Source organism: Neopsephotus bourkii, unplaced genomic scaffold, assembly GCF_033783945.1.
Source record: "Neopsephotus bourkii isolate Nb327-2 ecotype Australia unplaced genomic scaffold, CSIRO-AGI_Nbou_v1 NB_272, whole genome shotgun sequence".
Classification (NCBI taxonomy): domain Eukaryota; kingdom Metazoa; phylum Chordata; class Aves; order Psittaciformes; family Psittacidae; genus Neopsephotus; species Neopsephotus bourkii.
The window spans coordinates 21,808,380-21,825,813 of record NW_026900781.1 but is presented as its reverse complement, the minus strand read 5'-3'; the positions used below and the strand labels follow the sequence as shown (position 1 = coordinate 21,825,813).

The 17,434-nt window shown below is 39.2% G+C and overlaps 1 protein-coding gene across 2 annotated transcripts in view; it reads left to right on the top strand.

The window, feature by feature from the left end:
* Nucleotides 1-17,434, top strand: part of TRIO (trio Rho guanine nucleotide exchange factor) — a 241,115-nt gene that overhangs the window by 201,197 nt on the left and 22,484 nt on the right. For both annotated transcript variants that reach the window (XM_061346723.1, XM_061346724.1), the window contains exons 35-39: nt 8,114-8,406; nt 10,101-10,271; nt 14,848-14,943; nt 16,242-16,390; nt 17,110-17,176. In XM_061346723.1, the coding sequence (XP_061202707.1) occupies nt 8,114-8,406; nt 10,101-10,271; nt 14,848-14,943; nt 16,242-16,390; nt 17,110-17,176 (776 nt within the window). The remainder of the gene's footprint in view (nt 1-8,113; nt 8,407-10,100; nt 10,272-14,847; nt 14,944-16,241; nt 16,391-17,109; nt 17,177-17,434) is intronic.

Genomic DNA, 17,434 nt, shown 5'->3' with positions numbered 1-17,434 from the left:
TGGAGGAAGCAACCTGGAACAGTCATTCGTGGCATTTACCATTCCTGTTGCATTCATTCTCCTGGAGGGAGGAGCAGATGGCCATGCCTTCATCTGATCTTCTAGTTTGGTCATCCAAAAGTAGTTGGATGTTGCTGATGCCAGACATCTGGCAATATAGCATATAAAGACTTGTTTAAATACACTTCTCCAAAACACCAGTATGTAAAAAATGGGTGATGTAGCTGAGATTTTATGAAACATCTCAGTGAGAAATTATCTTAAAAGCTACTGTATTTAAAGGGAAACAGGGAAATTATATCAGTGCTCTGGGAAAACTTCCTTTCTAGTATAGGAAAGCAGTATTTCTCTTATTTACTGTCTCTATTTGCACTGAAGAATTTTCACAACTATTGAATGAAAGAAGGGTGTCACCTTAATATTCTTAATCATATGTGTCAGCCCCTGTGAGGGAGTTAACTTGCTATGTAACTTAAATTTGTCAATGAAAAGCTTGCCTATTGTAGGTCTGCACAGCAAATAATATGTGCTCCATCATGTGATGGCCCCACCTGGCCCAAAGAACTCAGTGGAGATTGCACACAAGGAGGAAGCTTTGCCTGAAAATTAGAATGTGGACTTCTGTTCATTTGCTCTTACTATAGAACCATAGACAAGTTTGGGTTGGAAGGGACCTTAACACTTATCTAGTTCCAACGCCCCTGCCATGGGCAGGGACACTTTCCACTAGACCGGGTTACTCCAAGCCCCATCCAACCTGGCCTTGAACATTGACAGGGATGGGGCAGTCACAGCTTCTCTGGGCACCCTATTCCAGCGCCTCACCACCCTTACAGGGAAGAACTTCCTAATTATTTAATCTAAATTTACCCTCTTTCATTTTAAAGCCATTTCCCCTTGTCATGTCCCTACATGTCCTTGCAAGAAGTTCCTCTTCAGCTTTCTTGTAGGCCCCCTAAATGGTATTGGAAGTCTATGTAAAAGAATGCAAACCCCTGTGCAGTTAGTGCTTAGTAGAAATACACCCTTCCTGGGGGAAATAATTCTATTAAAATGATCAGGACACTTGCTTTGGTCTGTAGATGGGTAAGAAAGGGTAGTTCAGTGCACTGACACAGAGTAAGAACTTGACTTAGAAACAGCTTTGTATAATAAAGTTGTCCTTGGCATGCCCTGCCAAGCACATGGATGTAGCTGTCTTTAAATCTGAGCACAGGTGGTCAAAAGAGTGGAGCTGAAATCAAGATGTTGCTTGTTAAAATATAAGCTGTGTGCAGGGAAGCTGAGACTTAATCTATTAAAAGCTTGTGGTTTTCACAAACTGTGAAGCTAAACTTCAGCAGTGTGAGTAACTTTTAATACTTCCTACTTGTGACACAAAATACAGTTCTCCTCAGAAGTAGTAGAAAATAACAGCTTAATGCAAAGAATGAAATATCCCACAATACTACCCTCCCCTTCTGTAGTACTGCCTTGCACTTACAGTAATATATATGATTTAGATTTGGGGTTTTGTAGCCCTGTGGTCTGAATTCCAGCGACCACAAACAGAACTGCTTCTGTTAACCTGGGAAAGTTTTTTCTGGCACACTGTCATGCCTTCTTCCTGCCTAAAGAGGGAAAAAAAATCCAAAAGATAGGAGCAAGTGTGGGTGCAAGACTGTCCAGCAGTTTTAAGAGGAGGACTTTTCCCTATCTAAATTTTGTTGGGTAAGCTCCTAGATAGCAGTTGATGTGTTTATGTGTCTCTCTGTGCGAGCTACAATGCATGTGAAATTATTTAAAAGTTTAAATATAAAACCTCGATTTTACATTTACAGGGTAGGAAAGCAGGAGATTATATTAGAAGAAAAAAAAATGGTAAAGTAGCAATGAGTGTATTAAACCCTTCAGACACATACCACTAATTTTCTAACTCAAATGAACAGTATGGGGTTTTTACCCTAAATCATAAGTTTTCTTCATTACTTTCTCTATTGCAGTTGCAAATATGTTTATTAGATGACTGCTCTCAATTTCAGAAAGATCTTTGAAAGTTATTAAGATGACAGTGTCTGTCTTTGGGGGGGTGTCTTTTTGGGTTTGGGGTTCCTTTTAATTACAAACATGCCTGTGGGCCAGCTTAGTATCTCATTAAGCTGAAGAGTATCTAGTCTCAAGTTTCGAATTCCAGTCTATCTGATACCAACAAAATGATGACATGGAAGATTTAATTATTGAATATATTTCAATCCAAGTACTCTGGACTAATGTATCAGTCAAAAATAATACAGATAATGCATTAATCAGAGAAGATATACTAAGAACTCTTTGTCTGTTTGCACACCGAAAATATTACAAATTGTATTTAAGCATAACTTGAAAGAAAAGGCAGGAAAAGTTTGCTGACCAGAGGTGGAGGAGTGTGTTTGTTCCACTCCAAACACAAAAAGTAATTGAAGGATTTTCTTCTGTGCATTGAGAACTAGCATTCTGCATTTTGTGCTTTACTTTTTATCTTAAGAAACTGGTTTCATTAAAATTATTGCACTCTCTCTTATCATAAGTGAAATCTCGCGCTTCTCAAAGGGAATGGTGGAAATTCTCCATTTGCAAGCCTGATAACACTCAAGCTGCACTGTTTTTAAATGGTAATTGCTTTAATGGTAGTTTGTAAAGTTGAAACACATCTAATGTCTTTAGATGTATATTCCAGTATTGGTTTACATACGAGTACTCAGTGAGAGTAGTCTAAAGAGGATACCCAGCAGGACAGAAATAAAATTCCTAACACGCAGGAAAGTATCTAAATAGTTTTGTATATGGGAGATTGATAATCTCCTAATTCAAAAGCAGTTCCTAGGCAGAAACTGTGCCTGTGTTTCCACAAATAAAGTAAACCTCATGCTCTTTTTCCAAGCTTTACGCATCTCATGTAATATCAAACAATGACTGTGTACACAGGCAGGGGTTTATGGCTTTTTGTCAGTAGATGCTTGTAAACATTGATTCTTCTGATAGTATGTAACTTGGCTTAGATTGGGGCATGTTTGTAGGTAGATGCGAGCTTGGGAGATCACTGAACTCTAGGTGTTTACAGGTGGCATATTAAACCTGCTCTCTGTGTTTTGAACTAAGCAGCAGCTCTCATTCCCAAATATTCATGGCATACCTGCATGAAATCTTATTGATCAGCTGTTTAATTGCTCTGTGATGATTTTCTGGGATTTTGGTCCTTGAAGCTGATGGTGGATAGCAGGTCTGCAGAGGTGGTGCGACACACCAGCTGGGCTTACTAGGTTTGCTTTGCTCCATTTTCACTTGGCCATTCTCTGTTTTGTATCTGGAGATGGTGAAATGTTCTTACTTGGTAGTTTGGAGCATTTGGGATTTATTGGTGCAGAGCAGGCATCAAACAAGCTTGGTTTGATTCCCTAGGTAAAGGAGTCATTTTTTTGTAACCCCTTGCACTAAAACTTTAAAACTAGCAATATGGAAATAGTTAATTATGAAGCAGAGTCTTTCAAGTCATCAACTAGCTTTAACATGGCTGATTTATTTTTTAAGGGAAAAAAACAGTTTATTAATAGCAGATGTGCATGTTTCTAGTGTTAAGAAAGCTGGGACTCAAATGAGAATTCCCGTTTCCTTTCGAGTTTCAAAACTTTGCCTGTTCATTGGAGGTAACTTTATCTTCTAGTTTGAAGGGGTCAAAACCCATGCTGCCTGCTCTTTTTCTTTAGCTTCAAAAATGTATTTATGGACTCTCGGTGAACTCTCTGACCTCATCGCCAGAGCAACATATGTGGTTTTTACTTTGAGAGAAATGGCAGTTAAACGCCCTCTTTTCGGATTGTGGCTATGGATTATAAAACAAAGCCCATCCGTTAGGGTTTTTTTAAATTACTTTATTGAATTACAGAGCTGTCACAACTGGAGCAAATAACAATTTTTAAAAATTTGGTGGTTTCTTGTGGGATTTCTGTTACTGTGTATGATCATTATATGTGTGTTGCCTTTTTTTCTCTCTCAAAGATGGCCATCTGTTGCATTTATCCTTTTCTAAAAGGGAATCTGACACTCACTAGAAAGTTTACTGTACTTGAAACACAGTTGGGGTTAGCATACCCCAAATTTATTCCATCTGTTTTGGTTTTAGAAGTCCATGTTGTTCTTGGTTTAATTTTGAATACTCCTTTTTTCCTCTTAGTGTGTTTTGGTGATAAAATATTCTTGAGCAACTCTAGAAAAACAATTTTCTATGTAGTCATAAAGGAAACAAAGCCAATTTAGTGTAAACAATCCCAAGCATGGTAACGAATGAAACCAACTCTGTTATCTCTAATTATATAGATAGAAGTAGCACAGTGCTGGGGCAGAGGGAGGTAAGACACACCACAGTGGCTTTCCTCATAGTGGAGGTGCAAAGTCATTCTGTGCTCTTGAAAATGTATGCATTGGATATTGATATTCTCTAATGCTTGGATCTGGCACCGCCTTTACATAAATATACAAACTTGAGCACCTAGGGTTTTTCATGACTATGCCTCTAGTATTGTAACTGGTCCCCTGAGGAAGAGGATGGGAATAAGAATTGGAGAATCTGGACTGCTGTCAGCTGGGATGGGGTGAGAAAGTGGATGATAAATGGTCTCACTGAGAAAATACTGGCATGGAATATTTGTAGCTAGTATTAACATTGACCTGTAGGGCTGCAGGGATGTTTTCAGCAAATTTAAGAAGGGGCGAAAAATCAGCTCTGATCTATGAAGGAGCTCATGGGTTGGTATTCCATTCAGGTTAATACTGGTGATATTAAATCTCTTTTTTGTTGTTGCTGTTTTGTTTTGTTTCATTCTTTTAAACACCTTTTTAAATAAAATTTGATGTTTAAGCTGATATATTTATGGCAATGCAGTATTTTTACTCATTTTAAGCTTTTCCTTATCTCCCAGTGCTTTCATGCTCTGAAGAGCAAAGTGGACGAGTGCTATCTTTTTGGTGTACTACTTACACTTTGTCCACTTCTATGATTCCCTGAAGCCCTAATAATACTTCAATAAGTACTTCATATTAAATCATGAAGAAGAGAAGATGAGAAGCAGTTACATGCTGCATGCCAAATGAAAACTAATGCTGTGTGGGTGGATATGGCTAAAGTATGTGCTGCGAAACATGTCTGGCTAACATTGTTTTGCCTCTTAGATCCTCTCCACTTGAGCAAAGTGTGTGTTTCTTCCTGCTTTCTTCCCTTCTCCTGCCCACAAACTCTTGGCCAACTTGGTTAAGAGTAGGAGTAGTACAGCTTAAGTGCAGTCAGGCAAAAATACTCATCTTCTGCAGTTTCGGGGGCTCTGCATTGTACTGCTCGGTTTTAGAAGAAGCGCAGTAGTTAAGTGTTGATGTATGGATCAAAAGGATGGGTGAGAATTCAAGGAGGTGAAGCAGAGGTTTTCTGAAAAGAAAAATGGGTTTATTAACTGCAAGCATGTTACATGCTGAGGGACAGGCATGTTTATGTAACAGTAAATTTTACACAGTTTCCGTACCACCACACTCCCCTTTCCTTAGAAAGGAGTAATTGTAAAGGACAGAAGTGCAACAGATACAAAAATACAGAACAGTACATAGTGATCTTCTGTGTAGGCTCAATTGCCTTCTTTTTTTCCTTTAATAAACAAGTGAATGTGCTCTGTTTTGTTTGTATGGAAGGAACTTTTATGAACCGTTATTGGGAGGAAAATGTATACAAATGAAAGGGAAACTTGGCGGAGTGATTATAACATCTTCAAGCCTGGAAGTCCTAAAAACATAGCATTTAATCTGTGCTTTAAGAAACCTATTTACAAGAACACCAGCACTTTTTTCTACTCCTCTGTGTTCCATTTAACGAGTGGCAGAATGTTATTTATTGAGATGCCCTTCAGCTGATGTTTGCTATGATTTCTGAAACAAGGTATCTGATAAAAATCAAAAGATGTATGATTCAGTAATGGCAAAGTTAAGTTTGGTGAATGAGCTGTCAAACTTAACTTCTTACAGAGGTTTAATAGGAGACTGTTTGGATTCCTGTGGAGAGCTTACAGATGGTTGCGAGTTTTATTTGGAATTTTTTAATAAGCAGACTACTTTTTTTTTTTTCTTTAATGAAGTAGAAAAATCTGTTGTGATGAGGATGCTTGATGGCTAGTAGGCTTGCTTCTCTTACATATGTGCTGAGGACCCTTAAGCAGTAAGCCAGGGGCCTTGAGGGATACTCAAATTGCAAGTTGAAAACCATTGTCGTAGATAATTAATTTCTTCCTTATGTTTCCTGCTTCAACAAGAAAATAATGTGGTAATTCTGTAGCACTGCTATCCTAAGATTTAGAGACAAAGCCAACTGGTATAATTCTACAGCTGTATTTTGATACCCCTTACATAAAGTCTTGAAGCCAGGTTAAAGGGCATCATAGGAAGTGTCCCTACCCATGTGCAGCACAGCTATAGCTGTGGCTAGAGAAGAATTCTGTAGATTAATCCTGATTCTGGGTGGCTTACTTCAAATTGTTAGCAACTAGGCTGTTAGACTGAAGTATGCTTTAGAAAGTTTATCTTCTGCTTTATGGAAATGTGTTGAAAGTGGTGGTTAATAGCAGGGTTTACACATGTGTTCATACAGTATAAGCTACAAGAGTTCTTGGCATCAGAGATGATGTATCTTAATGGTCACATGCCATTTGTGTTTTATTAGAATAGAGAAAAGTCTTGACAAACAGCCTGATAGATCACAATTTCAGATTGGAAGGAAAAGATGCCCCTTTTGGAGCAGCTTGAACAGTGAAGGAAAAATAAAAAGCCGTAACTTTATATTCACATTATGTGTCTCTTTCCCCATCAGTTCAAAACCATAGTTTGTACTTTATGGAAATGGAGCAGGCTCACATACTTGTGTGTAGATGCAGTGCATTTGGGTGTTCGCAATGAGATGTATTGCTACATCAGTGTGAACATATTATTCAACACAATTCAAACTACCTCTGGTCAGACTGGCAATATGTCTGTTGTGGCAAAGCTGCCAGAAGAAGTGATCTGAACATCTATGTCAAGCTTCAAGAAGGAACACAAGCACTGCATTTAATTCCCAGCAGTAGAAACATTCAGCAAAACATTTATGTCATCTTCATATTAATCATATATTCACAGAAGTGTGCATACAGGAAAAAAAATGAACCCATATTTGACAACCCAGGAGAGTCTTGTTCATACCCTAGTGGTAGATAACATTCATAGGAATGGTATTATGAAAATGTGTCCAGAAAAAAAAGTTTGGTTTTAGGAAAATAGAATTGCTGGTGAGGGAAAGCGTTGTGTAACATGAAAAATAGCAGTCTCACAATAGCTAACCAGTGGGTGTTTATCATAAGCATACAGTCCAGTTCATGTGGCAGGACCCTAGGTGGGTAAGTCGTATTGACTTCATGTGCATATAACTAAGGCCTGGGAAAAGTGTATGCTGTGATTACAGAACTTCAGAGAAATACTGCCGATGCTGGGATTTGAGCAAATGGGATTTTAAACAGTGACGTGCTGTGCCTTATTAAAAACCAAACAAAACAACAGCCAAAGCTCGGGGTAGATTTAAGCAAAAAAAAAAAGATGTTTAGCACTCTTCTGAATTCTTCTTCCCCCTTTCCCAAGGTTAGGGGAAATAAATAATTATAATAAAATATGGTGCTTGAAAAATAATTTACTTATCTCACTGAGGAAATTATTTTTGCACTTCATATCCATGTCCAAAGCAGTATACATTAAAATATAAACAAGCGTATCTTTCCATAAACTTAGATGACATGGAAAGTAAAATCCACTATCAAATAAGCATCAGCAGTGGTAAGTTTGAATTATAATTGAGGCAAGAGTGACTTTATGAAGCTTGACTGAGGAGAGCATATAAAAACAGCTTACGTATAGGTAGCCACATGCAGCATGCACACTGATGCTTGTGGTGTCGTTAAAGGCTAGTTTACTTCAAAATAATGTGGTCGATTCCTCCATAAATCCAATCCGATACCCATTATTACATATGTGATTTTGCTTGTTTCTCACCTAGCAGTGTTTCAGCTTTTAAATGCTCCCCTCGTTCTTCTTCCAGATTCCCTTTCGGTCTCCAGCAATGACGCCAGTCCTCCTGCTTCAGTAACATCACTTCAGCCCCACATGATCGGTGCACAGAGCTCCCCGGGCCCCAAGCGCCCTGGTAACACTCTGAGAAAATGGCTTACCAGTCCTGTGAGGCGTCTTAGCAGTGGAAAAGCAGATGGGCATGTCAAAAAACTGGCACACAAGCATAAGAAGAGTAGAGAGGTTCGTAAAAGTGCTGATGCAGGCTCCCAGAAGGACTCTGATGACAGTGCAGCAACCCCACAAGATGAAACTGTTGAAGAGGTGAGTGTTCAGGGCAGCTTCCTGAGACTTGGGTTTATCTTCAAAGATATGAAAGTTGTCAGGTGACCGTTGTCTCCTTAATGGACTGTCCAGCACTTGAGTACAGTGGCATGTGCCATGTGCTTATTCTTGATGACTGCTGTACCCTGCATAAGGACTGTGCCAGGCAATTTGTGCCCTTCTGCACTGAGTGTTAGTAAAGCTCTGTGGAGAAGGATCTCTAGTTGAAAAAGAGAACTGGGAGAGCAAAAAGTTGTTCTTTGGCATTGTCATCTTACCCCACTCAAGAAAGCAGCTTTGCAAGTAAAGGTGCTTCATGTTCTGGGTTTTATCAGGTCATTCTGTGTTTCCTTTCCTTTTGTTGTTGATGAATCATGGAAAATACAGGGAGAGCTGCTTAACTGCTTAAAGCTGCTAAGCATTTGAGCAAGAGTTAGAGCACAGAAAAATTACTGGCCCTTCAAATCAAAAGGTAGTTACCAATGGCCAGGTAGTAAACATGGCAGTCTTCACTGGAGGGAAGGAAATTGTAAACTATTCCATGTATTGTCATCAAGGACATCTACTGAAGGTTTCTTTTCCTCCCACAAGCATGTGCCCATCCTTCTAAGCCTGGAACTCATGTACGAGCAAACCACGCCTCTGGTTAGTTGCAGGCAGAGCCAGATTCTCTTCTGTTACAGAACTGTGTTTGAGGCTGAAATGAATGTCATCCTTACTGCTGCCAAGGCCACAGCCGCTTACATGCTATACAGTTACTCCCTTTTACCAGGCTTGAATCTCACTAATGGTTTTGGTAGTTGTCGTACCAAAACCATTGCAGTCTCAGATGCCCAGCTAATTGTTTAGTACTTTTTTATTTTCTTACTCCCTATATATATTGCTGCAATCGTGAAACATCAGTGAAGTTACACAGTAAATGTAGGGAAAGAAAATCCTAGACTTGACAGCATGGCAAATTGGGATATGAGGTTTGGGAAGAATTATTGGTTTCTGTCCTTGAATGTCAGGCTGCAGAAAGAGACCCTCTGTGATGCAGTTGTAGCGTTGTTTTGGAAGTACCCGTTACTCTGCAGTTCTGTGAGTAAGGGAAAACCTAAGGCCTTTTTTTCTTTTCTGCCTTACAGTCAGGAAAAAGCATTAACCGTCTATGCTGTCTCCTTGTAAAGATAGTTGAATTATCCTGTGAGATTAGTTACATTAAACTTTGGCTAATTGAAGTCATAGTTCCTTGTATAATTGGAAGGACTGTCTTTTAACTCAACTGTAAAAGTTATACAAGCAGTCTGCTCTGACTACTTTAAGGGGGAGGGGGCAAAAAGGGTAATTGACAAAATACTTCCTGTTGTAATGGGGTTTTTTAATACCCTTTAGAAGTCTTGTCCAAGTTAGAAGAATGTGGCTCTTTACAGAACTGAACTTGGAAAGCAGACACCTTCCTGTAGTAAATTTTAGGCTGAATGGCTTGTTCTTAATATCTTAATCCGTCTACTTTTACCAAACACTGACAACTACCTTTGGTATCTGTTTTTCCCCCCGTGTGTTGAGAAGTAGCATTGTGTGTGTAAGATCATCTTGATTTGTTGGCAGAGGGGTGAATCTACAGAACAGACTTGTGCAAGACAAGCTTGTAATAACAAGCTTTGTGCTGTTGAGGAGGTAACAGATCTCAAATGTCTTGATTTTATTTATAGAGAGGCCGGAATGAGGGGCTGAGCAGTGGCACTCTCTCCAAGTCATCCTCTTCAGGAATGCAGAGCTGTGGAGAGGAGGAAGGTGAAGAGGGAGCAGATGCTGTGCCACTTCCTCCTCCAATGGCAATTCAGCAACACAGTCTTCTCCAGCCCGACTCACAGGATGACAAGGTAGGAGGGAGAAGCAGGGAAGGCCTTGCATGTTGAGATAACCTTTGCACAAATCTTTCTTCTGTTTCCAAATGCCTCTGTAATGTATGTAATACAGCTTTATGGTAGATGGAAGGACTCACTTAGGCTACTTCAGACATTAAGAGGGTCTCCTGTGGAAAGAGCGTGGATTAAATTCTTCTCTATTTTTTCTGCACAAGCATGGAATTGTTACTACGAGCACTTTAAATGTGGAAACGAGCTGCTTTGCGTGTGTGCAGGCCTGTTTACATCTGATCGACTGATGCCAGATTTAATGATTAGAATGTCATTGGTTTATAATCATACCTTTGGGTACTGAGGTTAAAATTCTATGTGCAAATAAAGTTTACCTGGAGAAATTAATGGCCATACATAACCTTTTTAGATCATAGGCTGTTCACCAAACCCTACTCTTTCGGATAACCTCAGTTAAGGGGAAAAAAATTAATATGTACATACCTTAGCAGAAGGAGCTGTTCACATCAACTGTAAGATTTCCTTTTTCATCTTGGGTTTTTTTAAACTGCTTTTTTTGGGTGCCTAAGAGACAGGTGTACTAAGAAGTTAATATCCAAATAAGGCTAATAATTATTGCGGTTCAACCCCAATTAGCTAGCAAACAAGCCCCACACAGCCACTCACTCACTCTTCTGCCCCACAGGGATAGGGGAGAGAGAAGAGTAAAAGTGAGAGAGCTGGTGGGTTGAGATAAAGACAGTTTAATAGGTAAAGCAAAAGCCACGCACACAAGCAAAGCAAAACAAGGAGTCATACACTGCTTCTCATTTTCAGTCAGGTGTTCAGCCATCTCCAGGAAAGCAGGGCTCCATCATGTGTAATGGTTACTTGGGAACACAAACGCCATCACAGCGAGTGTTCCCCTTTCTTTCTCTTCCCTAAGCTTTATATGCTGAGCATCACATCATATGGTATGGGATATCCCACTGGTCAGTTGAGGTCTGTTTTCCTGGCTGTGTTGCCTCCCAAATTCTTGTGCACCCCCAGCCTGTTTGCTGGTGTGGGGGGGAGAGGAGCAGAAAAGCCTTGGCTCTGTGTAAGCACTGCTTAGCAATAACAGAAACATCCCTGTGTTATCAATACTGTTTCCAGGACAAATGCAAACCATAGCCCCATACTAGCTACTATGAAGAAATTTAACTCTACCCCAGCCAAAACCAGCACATAATCCAGCTGGTTTTTATAAACAGTAGCATATTTCAATTGAGGGTAAAAATTCTGCATCGGTAATGCAATTCTGGATGCAGGTAGCAACTGTGTGAAGGAAATCTTGCTTGCATTTGATCTGCTTTTCTTAAATGTTTTGATATTCATATGTTGAGATGGTTTATTTCAATTTTCAACCTGGATCAGATGTTTAGGGTACGAATATCAAGCCTGGAAATAGAGGTTTTTAGAGTGTAAACAGTCTGGACTTGTGCAGTGAATGCACACATCACTTCCCATTTTGCTGCTTAAAATTTGTAACCTTTGTAGTCTATAACGCTGAATACTGTTAGTGAATTTTGTGGCTGGTTACTCGCTGTTCTAGTGATGCAGATGTTGTTGATAACCTTGGCTGATTTATTTATTTCTGTTCCTTTGTTTCTTTTAAAAGCATTGCCTTTCAGTGGGGATCCCACTCATTCCTGCAGCTATCATTTGTAGGATCAGAACAGCTGGTTCCCATGCTCTATGTGTATTTAATTCCTACATGTTTTCTGAATTGAAAAAGTGTAATATAGGAGTTGAAGATTTAATATGTTGGGAAGTATTCCTGAAACAAAAGCAGAAACAGGCCAGCCTTCTAGACCTGAGAGAATATTTTAATCACTACAAAATAATAATCTCAGTCTGAGGCTGAGAAATAGGATAAAAATCATGTTGGTCAAAATATGTTACAGTTCCTGCTGATGAGCTGCCATTTGTGCATGTCCCTTATTAAAGAAAAATGATATGCAAGTCTTATATAAAGTTCTTCAGATAAAAATGGATTTTGCTTATATAGGTCTCTCTACACAGCAGAACAGTTATGTGAAGGAATATGCTTGTAAGTTAGTGTCCGCTCACTTTTGTATTTCTGGTGCAAGGTTAGACCCTTAACGAAGTAAGGGTCTTTTGAGTAGCTTTCAATGCCCAGTAATTTGACTTTAATTTCTTAAAAGGTTAACATGCACTCTGTGCAGTAAAAACAGTTTATAAAGTAGCTCAAACTGCATCTTAGACAAGACTTCTCAGAAGATAAAATTTGGTAAAGTTAATATTACACCATAATTTTTCAAAACATATAAATAATGCTGCTTCTGTCATACACTGGTTTTATGTAATACCTGTCCTACTGCATGGTGGGAGGCAAAAAAGTCCCCTCATGTGGCATCCTGGGAGGTTGTGAATGCCTCCCAGAAGTCCCCACACCAAGACATACCACCAATTTGCAGTACCTAAAGCAAATGCTTTATTGGAACACAGAAGTGAGAAGCCAGAGCAAAGTTTTACCCAGCAGAAATCAGTTGGCTCTTCTGATGGAGTTACTGGTTAATAAAAAGCTTGCAAACAAATTCCCAGTTGTCTGCCTTCTGGGTGGAGTCATCCTTCACATTCCTGCCACGCTCCGTGGTTTCTTGGGTTGCTCAGCTCCCCTGGATCCCAAGGAATGTCTTCTCCTTTCCGTGACCTCAGAGGTTTGGCTTCCATCTGTGCCTCACTGCAAACATTTCTCCCTCTCAGCGCTCCTGGTCTATGCTCCATGCTGGAAACTCTCTGCTTGCTGGGTTTCTCCCTGCCTGCCCAGCCTGCTGTGGATCCCAGCAGCATCTTATACCTGAGTGTGCTCAGTTGCTCTCTCCACCTTTCTTTATTTTGTGGGTGTATTCTGTTCCCAGAGCACATCATTAGGAAGCTCAGCAGGCAGACTTCATCTAAGCAGCTCCTTCTTTTTCAGACAGTATGTGATATAACCACATGAACTGAAAAGCAACCAGTCCTGAAGTTTTACCAGCAGTCACACCCTATAATACTCCCTTAGAGCAGTAACAGAGAGAAGGGAGCTTGACCAGAGTGTGATTCCAACACTTCCAATGTTTTGTAAGGCTAAGCTGAGCTCCATATCCAAAGTGAAAACCGGCATACAAGCACAGCTTTGGAAAAGCTGGCCAACAGTCAGATGTCAGGATTATGCAGTTGCCTAAAAGATAGGCTGGCTGTGGCATTGCTCAGGTTTTGGTGTGCATGCAACATCATGTGCTAGGTCATGCTGAGTTGTCTGATATCACTAAATAATGTAACCATTTTCTCCCCTAAGAGCTCATCTGCACAGTATGCATTCTTGCCTTCAGTAGAATCATTGCACACTTCATGGATTTACATTTGATGGCAGTTTACAAGTTGTTTGCATTAATTTTTGGATAAGCAGTATTAAAGTCTCAAGATCAGTTATGCTAATATGAAACTAATTATTTTTGCTTTTTTGTTTTCTCTTTTTGTAAACTCTGATGCAGCATTATGTTGACTTGTGTTCTGTCTCTGCCTTGGCTCAGTTCCCATATCTTTCCATTTAAAGTTGTCTGTATTTTCTTTGCTTACCCAACCCCTGTTTTCCTTTCCAAATAAGGTGAACATGAGACAAACTATCTAAAACCTGCATATTTTTTGTTGTTGTTGCATTGACTTACAGGGAACCTTGTTACACCCATGCTTGATTTGAGCAGAATCTCATGTGTTAAATCATTATATGTGCCATTTCTTTGTCGAGTTTGTTGGAAACATTTGCAGGACAGCTTACCCTGTGCTACATGGTGTTCATTGTGCTGTCTGTAATATGAAGTCAGGTTCATATTACACCCTGTTTCTACTTTCCAGTTATTCAGTAATAAATGTAATATGCAAACTCTGTTTGCAAATTACTGAGGCTGAATTTAATGGCCCTCTCCCAGAATCCTTTACTGTGAACACCTTTTACCTTCAGTTGTATCTATAAGCTGGCATTTTATAGCTTGTGAGGCCAGAGATCATCTGTGCTCTACACATACCATTGGGGAAAATGGATGGCACAAGGAATGGTGAGCTCAATTTCCCCTCTGGGCAATATACCCAAGCTCCTTTAGAAAAGTAAATGCCCCTGAGTTACTGGTATATTTTTTCTTAGCTTAATGATGCTTTCTCCTTTATTTTGAGTCGTCTTGGTTCCTGTTACTGTTCTGCAGGTGTTGTTTTGTTTAACAAGCAATAAAATGTTAACAAACTGTTGTCCGTTGGGTTGGCTCAGGCAATTTTTGTAGCTATTTGTCAGGCATTATCATAATGAGGAAGATGAAGGATATTTCCTTGATTTCTATTGCATGTAGGAACAGGAATTTTTTATCCCAGCATTTAACTTTTGGGGGTTACTTAAAATTTCCAGTGCCAGTTGCCCAAGTTGAAATGAATGATCCTGGTATTACATTACACTGACAGTTACTGTCAGGTACTTTGTCTGACAGAGAAGTGAAGGAAATCTCTTAATACTTGAGCAAGGACCAGGCTAACTCCAGGATTCTTCTTCCTTTGTGTCATTACACAGACATCTTCTCGATTATTGGTGCGGCCAACCAGCTCCGAGACACCCAGTGCAGCAGAACTAGTCAGTGCAATTGAAGAGCTCGTCAAAAGTAAAATGGTGAGGCTAACTGGCAGATGCATGTCTTTAAAGAAGTTGTGTCTTCAAGTCCCTACTTGCTATTCAAAGAAAAGCTACATACATTTGACTTGTAAATCTTGATGCCTGTTTCAAAAGTCATTTTCTGGGATTATGTTTTGTGCGCCCTCTTTTGTGAAAGCACTCATTGAATAGGTAAATGGTTTTGTAGAGATGCGAATAGTAATAAATGAGAGAGAGAAGAGTAGCAGAAAATATATGCTGTATTAGTAGAAATTCAACACAGTTGTTTGTAAAAGGGAACATTGGCAGTCTGTATGTCTTTCAGGCAGCCTAGAAGTGGATATGACTTAATGATCCATGCATACCATCCCTGCTGGAGATGTTCTCATTTCACAGTTACAGCCAAGGATCAGCTTCCCCTGTTTTTTGGGCCAGTCATATCATTATTGGGATTTTACTTTTTGTACAGAAAGAAAAAAAGTTTACAGCTGAACCCCACCCTGGTGAAGTAACTGTATCTTGCATTAAAGGCTGTATCACATGTGAGGAAAATGTGATACATAATTGTAGCTTAACCCAAGATAATGGGCTTGAATTAAACAAGTCGAATAAATGCTTCATAGAAGCTTGTTCATATTATTTATCCTGTGGCTTCTCCATCTGTTATACAAACAGAAATCCGTGGAGTCCATGCAAGGGAAAAAGTGTATCTGGCAGAAGAGATAACGACTCTTTCCTAGGATCTGGACTGTCATGAAGCTCAAACTCAGCATTGAAAGTGTAGAAACTCTTTTCTTCATTAAGTCAGTATTTTGGTTAGTTAATGTGATAAACAAAATACCTGACAAAGAATGCCACTTCCGTTGTGTTAAAAAAATGCAAGATCCAAATAGTCTCCTTTAAAAATGCCCTACTTATTATTGAAACTAACTTCAGTATGCCAGAACTGAAGTATAACAAATACAATTTAATACCTAGCAGTAAGCACGCATCTGTGTAGTTTCCACTACAGAAGTATGTACATGTTGAACAGGATAGTATGACTTTTAGCCCTTGCTGCGCAAACCAACTGAACTGCCTTGTTTTCTCGTGAAAGAAAGACTGACATAGCTCAAATGTGCTTCTACAAGATCAGGTTATCTGTCATGGAAAGCCAAGCTGTTGTGTGGTTTCCTAGAAGCTTGAGACCTCCTTTGCCAAGATACATTACAATAATTGATCTCAAGTAGGTTCCCATATACAGCTTCATGTAAATGTGTCTTGTGAACTAAGGGGAAATAAATCAGTCTTGATGTCTGTCTTGAACACCTTCTCAGGCCCTGGAGGACCGTCCAAGCTCCTTGTTGGTAGATCAAGGTGACAGCAGCAGTCCATCCTTCAACCCTTCAGATAACTCCCTTCTCTCCTCTTCATCACCCATAGATGAGATGGAAGAAAGGAAATCCAGCTCCTTAAAAAGACGACAGTAAGACCACGTTTTCACTTCATTTTTCACAATGCTTTGAAGAGAGAAAAGAACTATTTAAAAAATGTCCATTTTGAGCTAGCAGCAGAAGCTGTTAGTCTTGAAAGCAGTAAGACTTGTGTTAGGTGTCAAGCATAAAGTTATATTATGCAAAGAAACACTTTTTTCTCAAACATTAGTTGCAGTTTCAATTTCCTGTGATTTTTAATCATACCTGTGACTTCTGTCACATGTCAGTCTCAGTCTTCTTCAGGAAGATGCTGATCTTTAAATGTTCAGAGAGCAATTTGGCTTCCAAAAGCTGGTCATTCCCCTTTTTTTGTTCCACCACACCCTTAATTTTTTTTATGTGGTAGTAAACTGTTACCATAGTAGAACAAAAACATGCCTGGTTCCAAAATCATTTAAATCTGTGGGTAGAAATAACACTTCATACACTTAAGATTCTCCAGGCCAGAGACATAATAGCATTTTATTTTAAACAGTACTTAAATGTTTAATTTTAATGACATGTAAGAAAACATCTGACTTTAGATAAACAGAACCATTCTGCTCCAGTTCCAAAGTTAAAGCAGCATCTTGCCTAGAAAGAATGTGCATTAACTCTTCTGCTTATCACATATGTGACTGCAAATGTGTAAAAAGTTGCCATTTATCCTCTTTAAGAATCTGTTTCATTTTTTTAATGACATGCATTCACCATTTTCTTTCCATTGTAGCTATGTCTTACAGGAATTAGTGGAGACAGAGCGAGATTATGTTCGAGATCTGGGTTATGTAGTTGAGGTATGATGTTTTTCATTCTGTTGATTTTATTTTTTCTAAATGTAGTACTGACCAGTTGGGTCCTCACTTTTTCTTTTTTTCCCCTCAAAACAAAACAGGAAGAAACTGAAAATGTGAATATTTGCATTCAGAGTTTTTCCTTCTTGAGGCTTTTAATGTATTAGGAACACTGCATCAAAACTTATTCCCTTCTTTCTTCTGTTACTGTGTGCACCTTACTGTTCTTCTAAGGAGTATAGTTCTTTGTCATTTAAGATC